Source organism: Epinephelus fuscoguttatus, linkage group LG14 (assembly GCF_011397635.1).
Source record: "Epinephelus fuscoguttatus linkage group LG14, E.fuscoguttatus.final_Chr_v1".
In the NCBI taxonomy this organism is placed as follows: Eukaryota; Metazoa; Chordata; class Actinopteri; order Perciformes; family Serranidae; genus Epinephelus; species Epinephelus fuscoguttatus.
The window spans coordinates 1183464-1197901 of record NC_064765.1 but is presented as its reverse complement, the minus strand read 5'-3'; the positions used below and the strand labels follow the sequence as shown (position 1 = coordinate 1197901).

Genomic DNA, 14438 nt, shown 5'->3' with positions numbered 1-14438 from the left:
GCAATACTCGCAAATCGCAATAATATTGTATTGTGATAATATTGTATCGTGGGGTCTCCGCAGAGTGAAGCGGTTCATGGTTTCAGACCTCACTGTTGCAGCAGAGCAGCTCTGATTTAAAAGTCAATTTATTTGCATTCATTTGATTCCCAATCAAAGCACTCACCTCGTTAATTAGAACTTCAGAAGTGTCTGGAAATGCAATATAATGGAATTTTAAACATTCCATTAAAAATGCCAATAACTGCAATTCACTACTGAAATTCAGAGCTGATTTGTGATTTTAAAAAAATATCATTTGACAGCCCGACTGCAGAGTAACTGATAATTAATACATACAGCTGTGAGTCTGATTCAACAGTGAGCTCTTCCTCTGATGAACGTGTCCTTACTCTGTTGGATAACAGTATCTGAGGACATGACCTGCTCGATCACAGCTGAATTACAAACATCAGGTTTTTAGTGGACATTAAAAGGTGACAGGAAAACGACTTTGTGAAGAATTTTTGCCTAAAATTCACCATCAGCACTTCCCAAGCTCGTCAGAGTCCATCTCCTCAAACATAACTGTCTCTCAAACTGTTTTGATGACTCGCGTTTTCACACCGAGAATCGTTTTCTGACAGCGGCTGTTTTTTTTTCTCAAGCACTGAAGATCTCATTTAGGACGGCGTCCTCTCAAACACTGCTGAATTAAGTGCAGTTGGTTAAATTTAGGAAGAAATGACAATACAATAATGGGCCTATTATCTTATGACTTATTGTCTCTGGAGGTAAAGGAACAGAAAATTGGCCGGGCACTTAAATTTAAATTTACTTGAGGGTTTGGCGCTCGTCTCTGTGTTTCTGTGTCGACCCCTGGAGAACAGCTGCTGCCTTGGCAACAATGAATGGAGACTGAAAATGATGCGAAACAATAGAGGATAAAAACTGAAAATCTCCAATGTGTTTTGGCCTGTGCCTTGATTAAGGAACATAAAAAGACAATAAAGCCAGCAAACAGGGGAGGCCTCGCAGTTACACCGTCTCTCTTGGAAGGAAACGAGCTGTAAGTTTGAGCCCTTCGGCAGATTTGGACCAGAGTCTAAATCCCCAAAGTGTAAATACACCCCAGACAGTACTGTGCAGTCAGACAGTGACAGCTGACGACCAACCAACAACAGCATTTTTCATATTTAATGTCATTTTTGAAACAAACAGGCGCCGTGCTTTGATCCACAGATTTTGTTTCTTACAGCAGGGAGCCAAACTGACTGTAACATTACCTATATACTACTCAAAATGACAGGCCTGAACAATAAACCAGTCGTTCTCACTCCTACATGTCGATGATTTTGGCGTCAGACATCAGCGCACAGAGGCACCTGTGCAGTGTTTGATACATATTGGTCAGCATCTGTTTCTGATGCTGCCGACCACGACCTCACTTGTCAAATTCTGCCACTTTGTCAGTAAATGTCAGCGCCAGACACGATGCACCGAGACACTCTTTGCGGCGGTGTGATACGCACCAAGTGGCAACTATTTCTGACACCGGCAACTACTGCAGTATAATGAGCAAGAACCGTGGATGGGACGAACAACTCCGGTCTTTCCCCCTGGGAGCTCGTAGTTTGTTTCCTGTGTGAAAACTAAAGTCAGTGGAGTTTTTTAGTAACATGGTAGAGTGCTAGTATCATGGTAGCGTGCTAAGAGAACTGGATACAACATCGGCGGCAGGATCCCGTTCATTCCTATTAAAGTTGTTCAGAGGAGCATGAAGCCAAAAAGCTCTGTGTTCACGGTATGAAATAACCCTGATGATCGGTGCTGCTTCCACATCACTGGGCCCATAGAGCAGGCGAGACTTCCGCTGACTCCCAGTTTAGCGCTTCCCTAACTTGAATGGAGATTGAAAAAGAATAAATCTAATCTTGTGGCTGCTCCAAAATTTTTGAAATGTTATCGGACCAAATGGATTAAATCTTGATAGTAGAACGAGTCATTTCATTAGTTAAGATGCTTGAAAAAATGTATTCATTGATTTACAGACATCTCTAAGTCAATGGGAAAACAGTCTTTTTGGGCCCAGTGGCATCACATGAAAGACCCTGGAAATTGCAGTACCACTGTTTGGCCACTACGAAAACTGACGTACTTTCCGGGGGCCTGGCTAGTATGTGTAGCATGCTACACTAGTGACAAATGTCACATGACTTTATATTATGTTAGCAACAACCACACTTATTTCAGGCTAAACCACGATGCATTTCCTAAACCTAAACACAGGCTTTTGTTGCCTAAACCAAAAGAAATAAACGTAAAAAGTAAAGTGTTTTACACAGTATGTTTATTTTGTAAAGACATAATGCATGTATGCGTAAATTGAGACACCATCTGTGAATGTCCAAAACCAACGAATAAGGCTACCTAGCACATCATATTGTGACGTTAAGGTCCGCTGACAAAGCCGCCGTATTTGATAAGATGGAAGGAGAATGCAGCGAATAAACCCACCTTCTGTTTGTTTAATGGACAATTAAAGGAGAGTTGACTCCCAAATAAAAAAATACATATTTCTCCTCTTTCCTGTAGAGCGGTTTATCAAATTGGTGCAAGTTGCTGAGTGTTGGAGATATTGGTCGTAGAGGGCCAAAAAATGTCTGTTTCCAGAAATCCTGACGAAGTTACTGGAGATAATCCACAGACCTCGTTGTGAGCAGTTTCATGTAGGAACTATTTTCTGTCTACACCCACCAACTGAATCACCGCGCAGGTTTTTAAATGGATTTTGGGTTCCATTATACTGGAGAGAAGGCAGACATCTCAACGGCTGATAACCCAAAACTATCCATACTGACAAACAGCTCTACAGGAAAGAGGAAAAATATGTGGTTTTGATTTTGGGGTGAACTGTCCCTTTAACACACACGCAGATGTTACAAATCAAATATTGCCTTCCTGAGTCATATTTAGCCTCGTTAACAGCACAGAAATAAAACTGCTAATCACTTCACCATTCATTAAAAAGCTGTGAGAAAACATATCTGCCTGTACATGTGCTCAGAGTTAGCATGTGTCAGGAGGTATTTTGGGCGTCCAGAGTTCCTAAAGTTCTGTGTATTTTCTGCACAGACGAGGCTGTGATGACGACTGAAGTATTTCTCATGTTCCGACAGATGTGAAACTCTCCTGGTTAAATCATCATTACAACAGATGAGATACTGTGATCGAGTTCTGTGATTAACACTCAGGTACAGGCCTTTGAACATTGATCCTAACCCTCCAATCCCAGATGTACATTTTGATCAGAAACATCTGATCGCAGAGCTTCAAATTCTGTTTTATGCATCACTTTGGGATTCTGAGACACTTTCTGTCCAAGTCATAACAACAAAGCTTTTTGAATTTGCAGCAGCTCTAATTTGTGCCTCTGACTGGCTTTGTCACCATAGCAACAGCAGCTGAGACTCATGGGTATGGGAGTATTTAGTATGATCCACAGTACAAAACACAAACCTGATATTTCACAGAGAAACAAAATATTTAGTCATCATCTCCTCCCTCTTTAAAACTCTCAGGAAGATCAAGGTCATTACAAAGGCAGTGGTCATATAGTCCCTCATACAGTTGTATGTCAACTCTGTACATTACCGTAGCTTAAACATTATCACAAAAGATTTAGAGCTAAATTTTACATTTCTATAATGCATTAAACCTACAGATTTAAAATATCAGTCATTGTGTGTGATTTGATCCTAAAATTTACAATTTTAGCTCATCATGAACTAAAGATTAAAGAGTTTTGACCTCAGAAAGTCGAAAGTCAGATTTCAGCTGCGAGCTGCCTCGTGTGGATTCACAAAGAAATTAAGATTAAGATAAAGAATTCTAGAGTTAGGGCCAAGAACATGTGTGACGTCAAAGTAACCTTGACCTTTGACCTTCAATCACCGAAGCCAAATTCAATTAGGTCATTGTTGAGTCCAAGCAGACGTTTGTGCCAAATTCAAGAGAATTTCCTTAGGACGATCTTGAGATACTGCGTTCATAAGAATGGGATGAACGGATGGACAACCTGTGAAACATAACACCTCCGGCCACGGCTATTGCCTGCAGTGAGGCATGAAAACTCGCCTCCGGTGACATCTCAGCTAACATTAGCTAGCTGCAATGGCACTGTTCTTGTAATACAAGGCATTCTTCCTTGACCTTCAACCACCATATTTCAGTAAGTTCATCCTTGACTCAAAGTGGACGTTTGTGCCAAATTCAAGGAAATTCTCTCAAGGTGATTTTGAGACACTGAGTACACAAGACTGTCACGGACACAAAGCCACAGTGACCTTGACCTTTGATCAACCAGATCTAATCAGATCTTTGTTAAGGAAATTCACTCAACACATTCTTGAGATATTGCGTTCATGACAATAGATGGTCAAGGTCACACTGACCTTGACCTTTGACCGCCACATTCTAGTTAGTTCAATACTGAGTCCAAGTGGATGTTCGTGCCAGATTTGAGGAAAGTCCTTCAAGGTGTTTTTGAAATATTGCGTTCACAAGAATGAGACAGACGCAATGTCAGAGTGACCTTGACCTTTGACCACCAAAATTCAATCAGATCTTCGTTAAGGAAATTCCCTCATGACATTCTTGAGATATTGCGTTCATGATAATTAGACAGACAAGGTTGCAGTTATCCTGTCCTTTGACCACCAAATTCTAATCAGTTCATCACTGAGTCGAAGCGGACGTTTGTGCCAAATGCAAAGGAATCCCCTTAGGCGTTCTAAAAGTATTGTGTTCAGAGAATGGAAGAGAAAGATGGCCAGATGAATGGATGTGCATATATATGAACGTAGGACAACCTGTTACAAGGCCTTCTGCCTGTACCTTCAACCACCACATTCCATTGACTTTATCCTTGAATTTAAGTGGATGTTTGTGCCAAATTTGATGACATTCATTAAAGGTGTTCGAGATATTGCGTTCACAAGAATGAGATGGACGTAAGGTCACAGTGACCTTAACCTTCAACCACCAAAAACTAATCAGATTTTCATTGAGGAAATTCCTCAAAGGCATTCTTGAGATACTGCGTTTACAATTATTAGATGGACAAGGTCACAGTGACCTTAACCTTGACCTTCAAATTCCAATCAGATCATCCTTGACTCTTCGAAATTACCTCGTTTAGATACCGTGTTCAAAAGAATGGGAGGGATGGAGGGACGGAGAGCCTGAAAACATAATGCCTCTGGCTGCAGTTATCGCCGTCACAGAGGCGTAAAAACAGAACCCAAAACAAAATCGTGGTCCCGTTTGTTGCAGGTCAGTTTAAACACACTGTGATTGGGCTGATTGGTTTTATTTATCAAAGTGAATTCACTCCGTCACCTGAAGAACCAACAGACGATACTCACGCTCAATGTCACTGAACAGGTAGGAGCCGATGAAGGAGAAAATGAGCACTGAGATCGGCAGGGCGCAGTCCGACAGCACCTCCCTCACTTTGGCATGCAGGAACGGGCTGAAAGGGGGGGGGGGGGGGGGGGGCGAGGAGAGACAAATAATAGAGGAATACAATTACTGTGGACAAGACAAGGACAATGGCTGCAATCCTGACACTGCTTAAGTACCTCGGTCCGCCTTTTGCTTACACAATTGAATCCGGCTTTGAGGTTGATTTGATTACTGGGGGCAATCAGAAGTAGAATATTAATGCTTATTAAATCACAGGCTGGAACAGAAGCTTCGACAGAAACGGGAGCTTTGAGAGAGCCCGTCTGGAAACTTCCTTTAAGCTCTGTCACTCCAGACAATCTTTAGACTCAAGGCCCAACTCAGCAGTATTCATCGCAGCCTGCGGTGCTCTCATCCAAACAAGATTTAAACTTCTCCAGTGATTTATCTTTAGAGTGCTGCAGTGCTGCAGTGCTGAATGTACCTCCGTTTGAACTGGTACAGGGTGTAGCCCATCCATAACGTCCCGAGCATCAGCAGGAGGCACAGCACCGGCCTCTCTCGAGTGCACTGGATGAGGGATTCAGGGAGGGCGTTGAGCGCGAGCCCGGCTGCCACCTCGCTCCTGTTTCCCCCGAGCAGGTCTTCGCTCCGACTGAAGGTCTCTATGCTTCTGTTGGCCAGCGTCGGGGCGTGGTAGTACCTGTGAAAGACTGGAGACACGCCCACAGCTTTTAGTTATATCAAAACAACCACTTTCAGCAACCTATCAAAATGTTCAGCCACACTAACGGGTTGGCTCTAAGAATGCTGATGTCAGTCAGTTGTGACTTTGACTTTTTTAGAAATATGTCAATAAATATGAGACAGATGGACAGTTGCACAGACAGTCATGCTGCCCAGAGGATGAATCCTGATGAGTTTATTCTCCAAAATAAAAAAAAAGGCAATACGGAAAATTTTCTGTATGTCCAAACATGCACACATTTTAAATCACGTATAAAGACATGATATTCAGGAGGGTTGAAGAAAGGGTTTGACATTCACCAGCTGTTCACAGGAATTATTTATGGATTTATTTTTCTCTTAATAACAATGTATTAATATGTAAATGAGTGGATATTTCTTTAAAGTATGTGGGTTTACACATATATACATAAATATACATATATATACTGTGTATTCATATCTTGTATTACATGTATTCATTTATTAAAAGATTTTAAAAAAGCAGGACAAGTTGACTAAGATAAATGTGTAATATTACTATTTATATTATTTTTTTAGACAATTGGTAATATATATGTTTGTGTGTGTATACATATATATATATATATATATATATATATACATATATATGCACAGATTTAGACTGTTTTATATTCAGAAGTCATGTATAATTTATATTATATAAAAAAAGACAAGTTTATATTTTGTAAGATAGATATTTAGTAATTAATTAATCAATTAATTAACAATAAAAAATAACAATAAAAAATAAGAAACAAATATGCACTGATTTGCTTTCAGTAACATGTTGTACATGTGCTATAATATTCAATATAAATCAATAATTCATTTTAAGAAATGACAAATTAACTTGATGAAAAACACAAATTTCAGGCAGCAAGTGACGATTCAAAATTTAAAAATATAATCAAATAATTCAGAAACTCTCTCAAATATTCTGCAGATTTCAAACATTTATTCTCCTGCAGATCAACGTTTCCCATTCAGTGTTATCTTTGCTGAGTCAGCTCATCTAGTCACACTTCACTTTTCCAACTTGCTTTGTGTCCTTGGTTTGGGGACGTGACCTCTTGACATGTGCACCTGAACACATCAATGACATGTTCTTTCATATTAGTTCATTCATAAACCACTGAACTTGAACAGCTCGTCTGTGCTTCAGAGAGATTTCTGCTCACGTCCAGAATAAAGTCATCTTTGACAAAAAAGTTTCAATATGACAAAATTATACTTGTGATGTCACAAGAATGAGACAAATCCACCTGCCCTGTTGTCAGCTGTGCATTACATCATCATTCAGACTCTGTATCCTGTTTGAGTCTCTGGAGGAGGCAAAGTTTGAGGCCACGTGCTGCTCTTCATCAGGGGCAGAATACAGATCGGACATCACTCAGGATGATCCCTGTCCTGTTTATTGTTTTTGGACATTTTGTCTCAGACATCAAATATCAGATATTAAAATCATCTTAACGGCAGCGACAGGATCAGAGGTCAATGGATTATAATCCTTAAACATCACACTGTGTGATTTTATCTCTGTGCTGAGCCGGACCCGACTGTACAGACCTGAGATCAGTGGAGCGTCAGAGCTTCAGTATTAACAGCAGTGATAATGTGTGTTTGTGCTTTAAAGCTACTGTAAATGAGGAGACTGAAGCAGTGATGTGTATAAGAGTGTCACACACAGAGAAATGATTTCTATCACTCTGACTGAAGAGTGTGTGTGTCGCTCCGTCCGCAGGCCTTTTCATCACACCAGAGGAAAGTTATGCAGCAGGCAAAGTTGCAGAGGAGACTGGATACACAGCCTGAATGTATTCATTCATGTTACTGCGAAATATTTGGGATGAAAAGTGTCAACAAAATGGCAGAGGTTAATGTTATGGTAATGGCATATGAGCTCGGAGCGTATTTTACAAATGGTTTCTGAAAATTGAACTACTGCACCGGCAATCTCCAAAACAGGACAACACTGCATTCCAAATAAATTACATTCTGCTATCGTCACCTCGTCTTTCTGGAAATTAAATTGTGTAAAATATTTATGGTATACTAAGATGAGGTGCAGTAAAGGCAGGCGTGGTGCAGTATGGCTGCAGGCAGGGTCCAGATCTGGGTTGATTAATTCAGTATCTGTCTCAGCCTCTCAGTGTCCTGACCCACCTGAAGAACAGAGGGACTAAGGAACTGTTCCATATTTGAGGGTGATTTAAATGGTTATGTTTTGTATTTATTTTACAACTGATTTTTTTTTCCTAAGAAAAAATAAACTATTTATCAGCCAGAAACTGTAAAAACAGAAATTATTGTAGGAATTTCAAATTTCCAACGGTCCTTGAACACATTATGAGGGATGAACACTGTCGTCAGAGAAAAAAAAAAACACATAACAAAATCTGAACTTTGAACTCTGCAACAGAAACCATCCACCAGGACCTACAGTGGTATTTTTGCTCATTGTGATGTCACTTCTTAGAGTATCCTCAAATGCTTCATGTCACTATTATCTGTACAACCTGAGCTGAAAGGTTATGTAACGTGTTCACACCCGGCGCAAACACAGCAATATGCGTAATGCATGTAAAGTCAACGTGAAGATACAATTTGAAGCGCAATGGACATGACATGGATGTCATGAAATACGCAAATTACACGGTGTGAATGAAGTGAGTAGTGCGATTTCACGTCATGCACATTCTCGAGAGATGAAAAATCAGAACTTCCACAACAAATTCGCACCACAATAGCCAGTCAGCACTGAGATCCCCCGGGATGCCGAGGACCTACCGGCAAAAGTGCATTCTTCGATTCAGCGATTTCATGCGCGTGTGAAGTGAGTCAACAGAAAATATTCTAGCTTTCAAACTCGCACAAGCAACGCCAAGCAAAAATTCACATCACATTTGGTGTGAACACAACATTAGTCAATAAATCATAATGATTAATAAAAGTGAAACTGTGTCATAAAAAATATGGAAATAAGACTTTTTTTTTTCATCAGAGTTTACAAAAAAACACAAATCATATTAATCCAAGATATTTTTAAAAGCTGAAACATAAACAAAATATTTCTCAACACTCCATAAGTTATTTAAACTGTGTACATTATTTAGTTTTGCCATATGCTCATTTTTATGAGCAGAGTGGAAATACGTTGTTTTGGATTCATCTTTCATTCCTCTGGTGCCACCGCTCAGGTTTGCACCACATGTAACGTTACACAGTGACGTCATTACGAGCGTACAACGTGATGACACTGACGACAGAAGCCTTTAGCTCTCCGCTGCGAAATAAATGAATGTTCTCGCTCTCATGGTTTTTATTTTAGATTAATATATATACAGGATCATGGAAACAGCGATGTCCCAAGGCTGTTAGAGGGAAATGTTTTCACAGCAGGTAAGGTAAGACAACGTAAGGTCATGACGTGATGAAGAGGAGACAGAAGTTTTCCTGCTGCTAAAAGAATGAATGCTGGAGCTCTGATGATTCTTATTTTAAATCTAAACAGAGTCATGCAAACAACCATTTCCTGCAGCCGTCCACAGGAGGTGGACAAAGGGTTAAAATAGTGATTTCACCAAAATCACTTTGTTCTATGTCTCCTTTAAAATCTGCCCAAAAATAAACTGAAAAACTGAGACTTTTTTTTCCAACTCCAGGATTTCATCTTCAACGTTTGTCTTTAAGTTTTAGTTTTAGTTTTAGTTTTAAAAATCTACTAAGTCATTTATGGTGGAGGGAGGGTCATGGATTTTCTTCCAGTCACTCAGGGAGGGTCAAGGGGAAATATGTGGAGCTTCAGGGAGGGTCAGAATAAAAGCAGTCACACTAATCCTCTGATAAATAAAGAACAGTCTCTAATGTAAACATCTTGTTATCCTCAGTCAGATGAAATGCTCACTTATTAGTTTGACCTGCAGTGGATTTAAATAATAGGGACTGCTATCATTCGATCAGATAATTCATCAACTGTTTGGGAGATTTGTTGTTGTTGTTGTGTTTCATTGTCTATTTAGAGAGAATTAACTCTCTGGCACCACAATAAGATTCAAAAACACATCTTGTTCTGCAATAAGCACGAGATTTCTAGAGATTTCTCTGAGTGACATTTTTCATCTGCAGAGGGACAATAAAAAATAACTGTGTGAGTTTTTAATTAAATGGACTAAATGATCAGCTGAGGCGATCAGTCAAGAAAATATTCTTCAGTCCAGGACAGCTGTGATCATTGCCGAGCTGCACGCTTACATTTTCATTAAAAAGTGTATATGTAGATTATTTGGGGGATTTGAAGGCTTCCTGTCTTGTGTTTAAAAATCAGAGATGAGTTTGAGGCTCACACACACACACACACACACACACACACACACACACACACACACACACACAGGACTGCTGGTGGATCTGACAGCAGGTATGATGCTAGCGCTGGAGGATGGAGGAACAAAGAAAAGCTTCATCTGTCGTGTGTTTAGGAAACTTACTTTTGACTGTGCCTTTCACCGCGTCTACCACAAACGCTATGGAGATGAAGAGGGCGATGACCTCCTCTGTCGACCTGGAGAAACAGAAACATGACAGAAGTGACAGTCAAGGCTGATGTTAGTGTCGCACATGTCAAAATCAGGTGGTATAAATCTATTCATATGAACTGGAATTACAGTAATAACTCAACTTAACGTAAAAATAATTTAAATTAAGGCTGGAAGCAGCGATGAACGGGCCCTCGCACCACTGAGCACATCGAGGGTACTTGCCAAGTGAATCTGCTGTTTCTTTTAGTGAAAGTTGGACACTGTACGCAGGAGTGAGACGACACTCCCTGCACTAGAAATGACCTGTGGCATATTTTGCACCACTTCCTGTGGCCACTATGTGGTGCTAGAGAGCACACATTAACTCTGAGTCGAGTTGCTGCACATCGGTTTTCAACAACACCATGTAAATATCAAAAGACGATTGTTACACAAGGCTGACTTCCTGTTGCCGCCGAATGTGTTACAGCCTAGAGTGTTTTCAAACCTGTGGTGTTTGGGCAACAAAGTTACATCAACTTCCTGTTTCACAATAAATAATGTAGTGCTGTGGCAACGTCCTTTGATGTAATCTCACATCATCATGGTCTTAAAGCAGTGTTGACCAAATTTGAGGTAACCAAGTCATTTCCTGTTGCCAGTAGGTGGCGCTATAACTAGACCTCGATTTTTGCACCTAGGTTGCATGAAGCCAAGACTTTCATCATACATGACATATTTTAGGCACACTAGACAATGTATGCTCAAGTTACAACAACTTCCTGTTTAATGGCGAAATATGCCAACCCCATTTGACGAAAACTCACAACTGTCAGCACAAAGCATCATCCAGGTCTTTCGCCTTTTGAAAACAAATTTGAGGTGGATCTGGCCAACCTGCTAGGAGGAGTGCATCAAAGTATAAACCATGTCATTTCCTGTTGCCAGTAGGGGGCGCTATGACTATCACTAAATATTGGCATGTAGATGTGTTCAGGCCAGGACTGTCTTCATTCATGTGAAGTTTGGGGCAGATCGGACCGTGTCCCGGGGAGTTACTAACCACTTCCTGTTTCGTGGCAAAAAATGGAAATTTGATGCTTTGCCACAGTCACACAGTTCAACAAAAATTCAAGATTTGAAGTCAATCAGTAAAAATTGCTAAGAGTAGTTTGTTAAAGTATGAGACCTATAAATGCCCAAAATGCACAAAAATGCACAATGGCTTACTTCCTGTTGGGTTTAGGCTCCAAGAGACTTTTTTTTGTAGGTCTTGGGATGTTACACGTGCCTCCTAATTTTCTTTACTTTGGGTCAAACCAACTATGGTGGCTACTCTTTTTAAGGTTTGTTTTTGAGCCATTTAAAATGTAAAGATAAACCAGTTTCAAAAAAGTCAAATTATGAGTAACTAGAATTGCCGCCCTCGCCCTGCATCTTGTATGCCTCAGCGCACCAGAATTTAAAGAAATTACCTAAAGGTAAGGTTCTGGAGATATCGCGTTCATGAGAATCAGACAGACAACGTCAAACTGACCTTGACCTTTGACCACCAAAATCCAATCAGTTCATTGCTGAGTCCATGTGGATGTTTGTGCCAAATTTGAATAAGTTTTGTCACAGTGTTTTTGAGTTACTGCATTCACAAAAATGAGACTGACAAGGTCGCAGTGACCTTGACCTTTGACCACCCATAACTAATCAGTTCAAACTTGGCACAAATGTCTACTCGGACTCAACCATGACAAAATTTCCTCACGCTGATCTTGAGATATCGCGTTCACAAGAACAAGATAAATGCATCATAGCAACCTTAAACCTCGGACCCTTGACCACCAAAATCTAATCAGTTCATCAGGTGAACGTTTGTGCTAAATTTGAAGAAATTCCTTTAAGGTGTTCTTGAGATATCACATTCAGGAGAATAAGACAGACAAGGTCACAGTGACCTTGACCTTTGACCTATGACCACCAAAATCTAAACATTTCGTTGTTGAGTCCAAGTGGAGAAGAAATTCCCTTGAGGCGTTCTTGAGATATCGTGTTGGGACATAAAACATAAAGCCTCATCAGCGCGGAGTCATAAAACTATAAATAGAGCAAAGAGAATAAAATGTTCTATATTTAAAACCTGATTGGTGTACTTGCTCCTCTTCCTCAGCGTCGAGTTGACGGAGGGCGGCGTATCAAAGGAAACCTAATATCTGTTGGTTTTGGCTAAAGAGAGTCTGAACAGAGAAGCTGAAGGAAAAGATCTGAAACTCTGGATATGTGGGAGCGGGGGAGGGGAAGGAGCTGTCACATACAACGCTCTCTTTCAAAACTATTTGTTGTACAAAACAGACGTCTCTGCTGAGTGCCGCTGATTTCCGCTGCAGACGCTGACATGACCGCCCAGTTTAAAACCTTTATCTGTCTGACGGAGACGGACGCACGCCAACAGACACACCGTAAATCTAAGAATCGCCTCTACGCATTGGATTTTAGTGAAATAAAACCAAAGTGAGTTAAATTTAAACATGTGAGACAAACACCTTTTGAAGAGCTTCATGAGCAGGCTGACGTTGAAGATGCCTCCCAGGATGAGGAAGAGGCAGTTCCACAAACCGATGCAGGCGTAGAAAGCCGGGAAGTCCAGGTTGTAGTCGTCACAGATTCCTCGGATCACTGCACGCACACACAAACACACAGAGAAATGAACACACATCATAAAACACCTGAGAAATAAGTCGTCTTATTAACAATCTGCTACGACAACCTCACAAGTGTTTAACTCCTGGTGACTGATGGATTCTTTAATTCTTCCTCTTCCTACAGATGAAGCAGCAGTAAACATGTCGGCCCTTCACACCGAACACAGACTCGTGTGTTAACTCGGTTGTGATAAGCAAAGTCGAGGCAATCAGAGTCGTCATCTGGATCTGTTCAACCGACAAAATTATGTTTCTGCATTCAGACAGAAGAACGGAAGAGGGTGTGGTTTACACCAAAAGTCCTGTTGATTTCAGGTCACAGTGACATTGATCTTTGACCTTAGACCACCAGATTCTAATTGTTTCATTCTTGAGTCTAAGTGGACGTTTGTGCCAAATTTGAAGAAATTCCATTTAAGTGTTTGTGAGACATCGGGTTTACAAGAATGGGACAGGTGGACAAACTGAAAACATAATGCCTCGCTGGCGTGGAGGCTGTGACAGCTCCGGACATGTTCATGAAGCGTCACAGATGTGGCGTTGGTTGTCGTCAACTATGACACACTACACAAGATAAAACGATGGATTATTGTATACGACACTCATTGTCGTTCACGAGCAGACCAAGTACAACGCTGCTTTGGGCTAGAATCAGGCTGACATCATGCAGTCTGAACCCGGTCATTCCGATGACTATTTTGGGTGAGAGTGAGTGCTCTGTATGTGTGAGGATCTATGTCTCATAACTACAGGTATTGCACTGATTGGCTGGAGTTGTGGGTTCAGTCTGGGGGAATGTGGACTGCTGATTGGCTCCTTGAGTTTCCAACAGGTGAGTTGACAGCAGTCTGAAAGCAGCAGCGATTTGTCCTCGGCCTCCAAACCATCATTATTACTCTCTGTGTTTTTCTTGGTGACTGTGTCTCTTGTATCTTAGGCTGCTTTCACACCTGCCCTGTTTGGTTCAGTCTAACTCAGGTGTGTTTGCCCCCTCAGTGTGGTTCGTTTGTGCAGGTGTGAACACACCAAAACA

General features: G+C 40.8%; 1 protein-coding gene across 3 annotated transcripts in view; it reads right to left on the bottom strand.

Annotated features, from left to right (window-relative positions):
* slc4a11 (solute carrier family 4 member 11) overlaps nt 1-14438 on the bottom strand; it is a 181590-nt gene that overhangs the window by 15518 nt on the left and 151634 nt on the right. For all 3 annotated transcript variants that reach the window (XM_049596095.1, XM_049596097.1, XM_049596096.1), the window contains 4 exons: nt 13247-13379; nt 10683-10756; nt 5930-6158; nt 5406-5512 (listed from right to left, as the gene is read on the bottom strand). In XM_049596095.1, coding sequence (XP_049452052.1) covers nt 5406-5512; nt 5930-6158; nt 10683-10756; nt 13247-13379 — 543 coding nt within the window. The remainder of the gene's footprint in view (nt 1-5405; nt 5513-5929; nt 6159-10682; nt 10757-13246; nt 13380-14438) is intronic.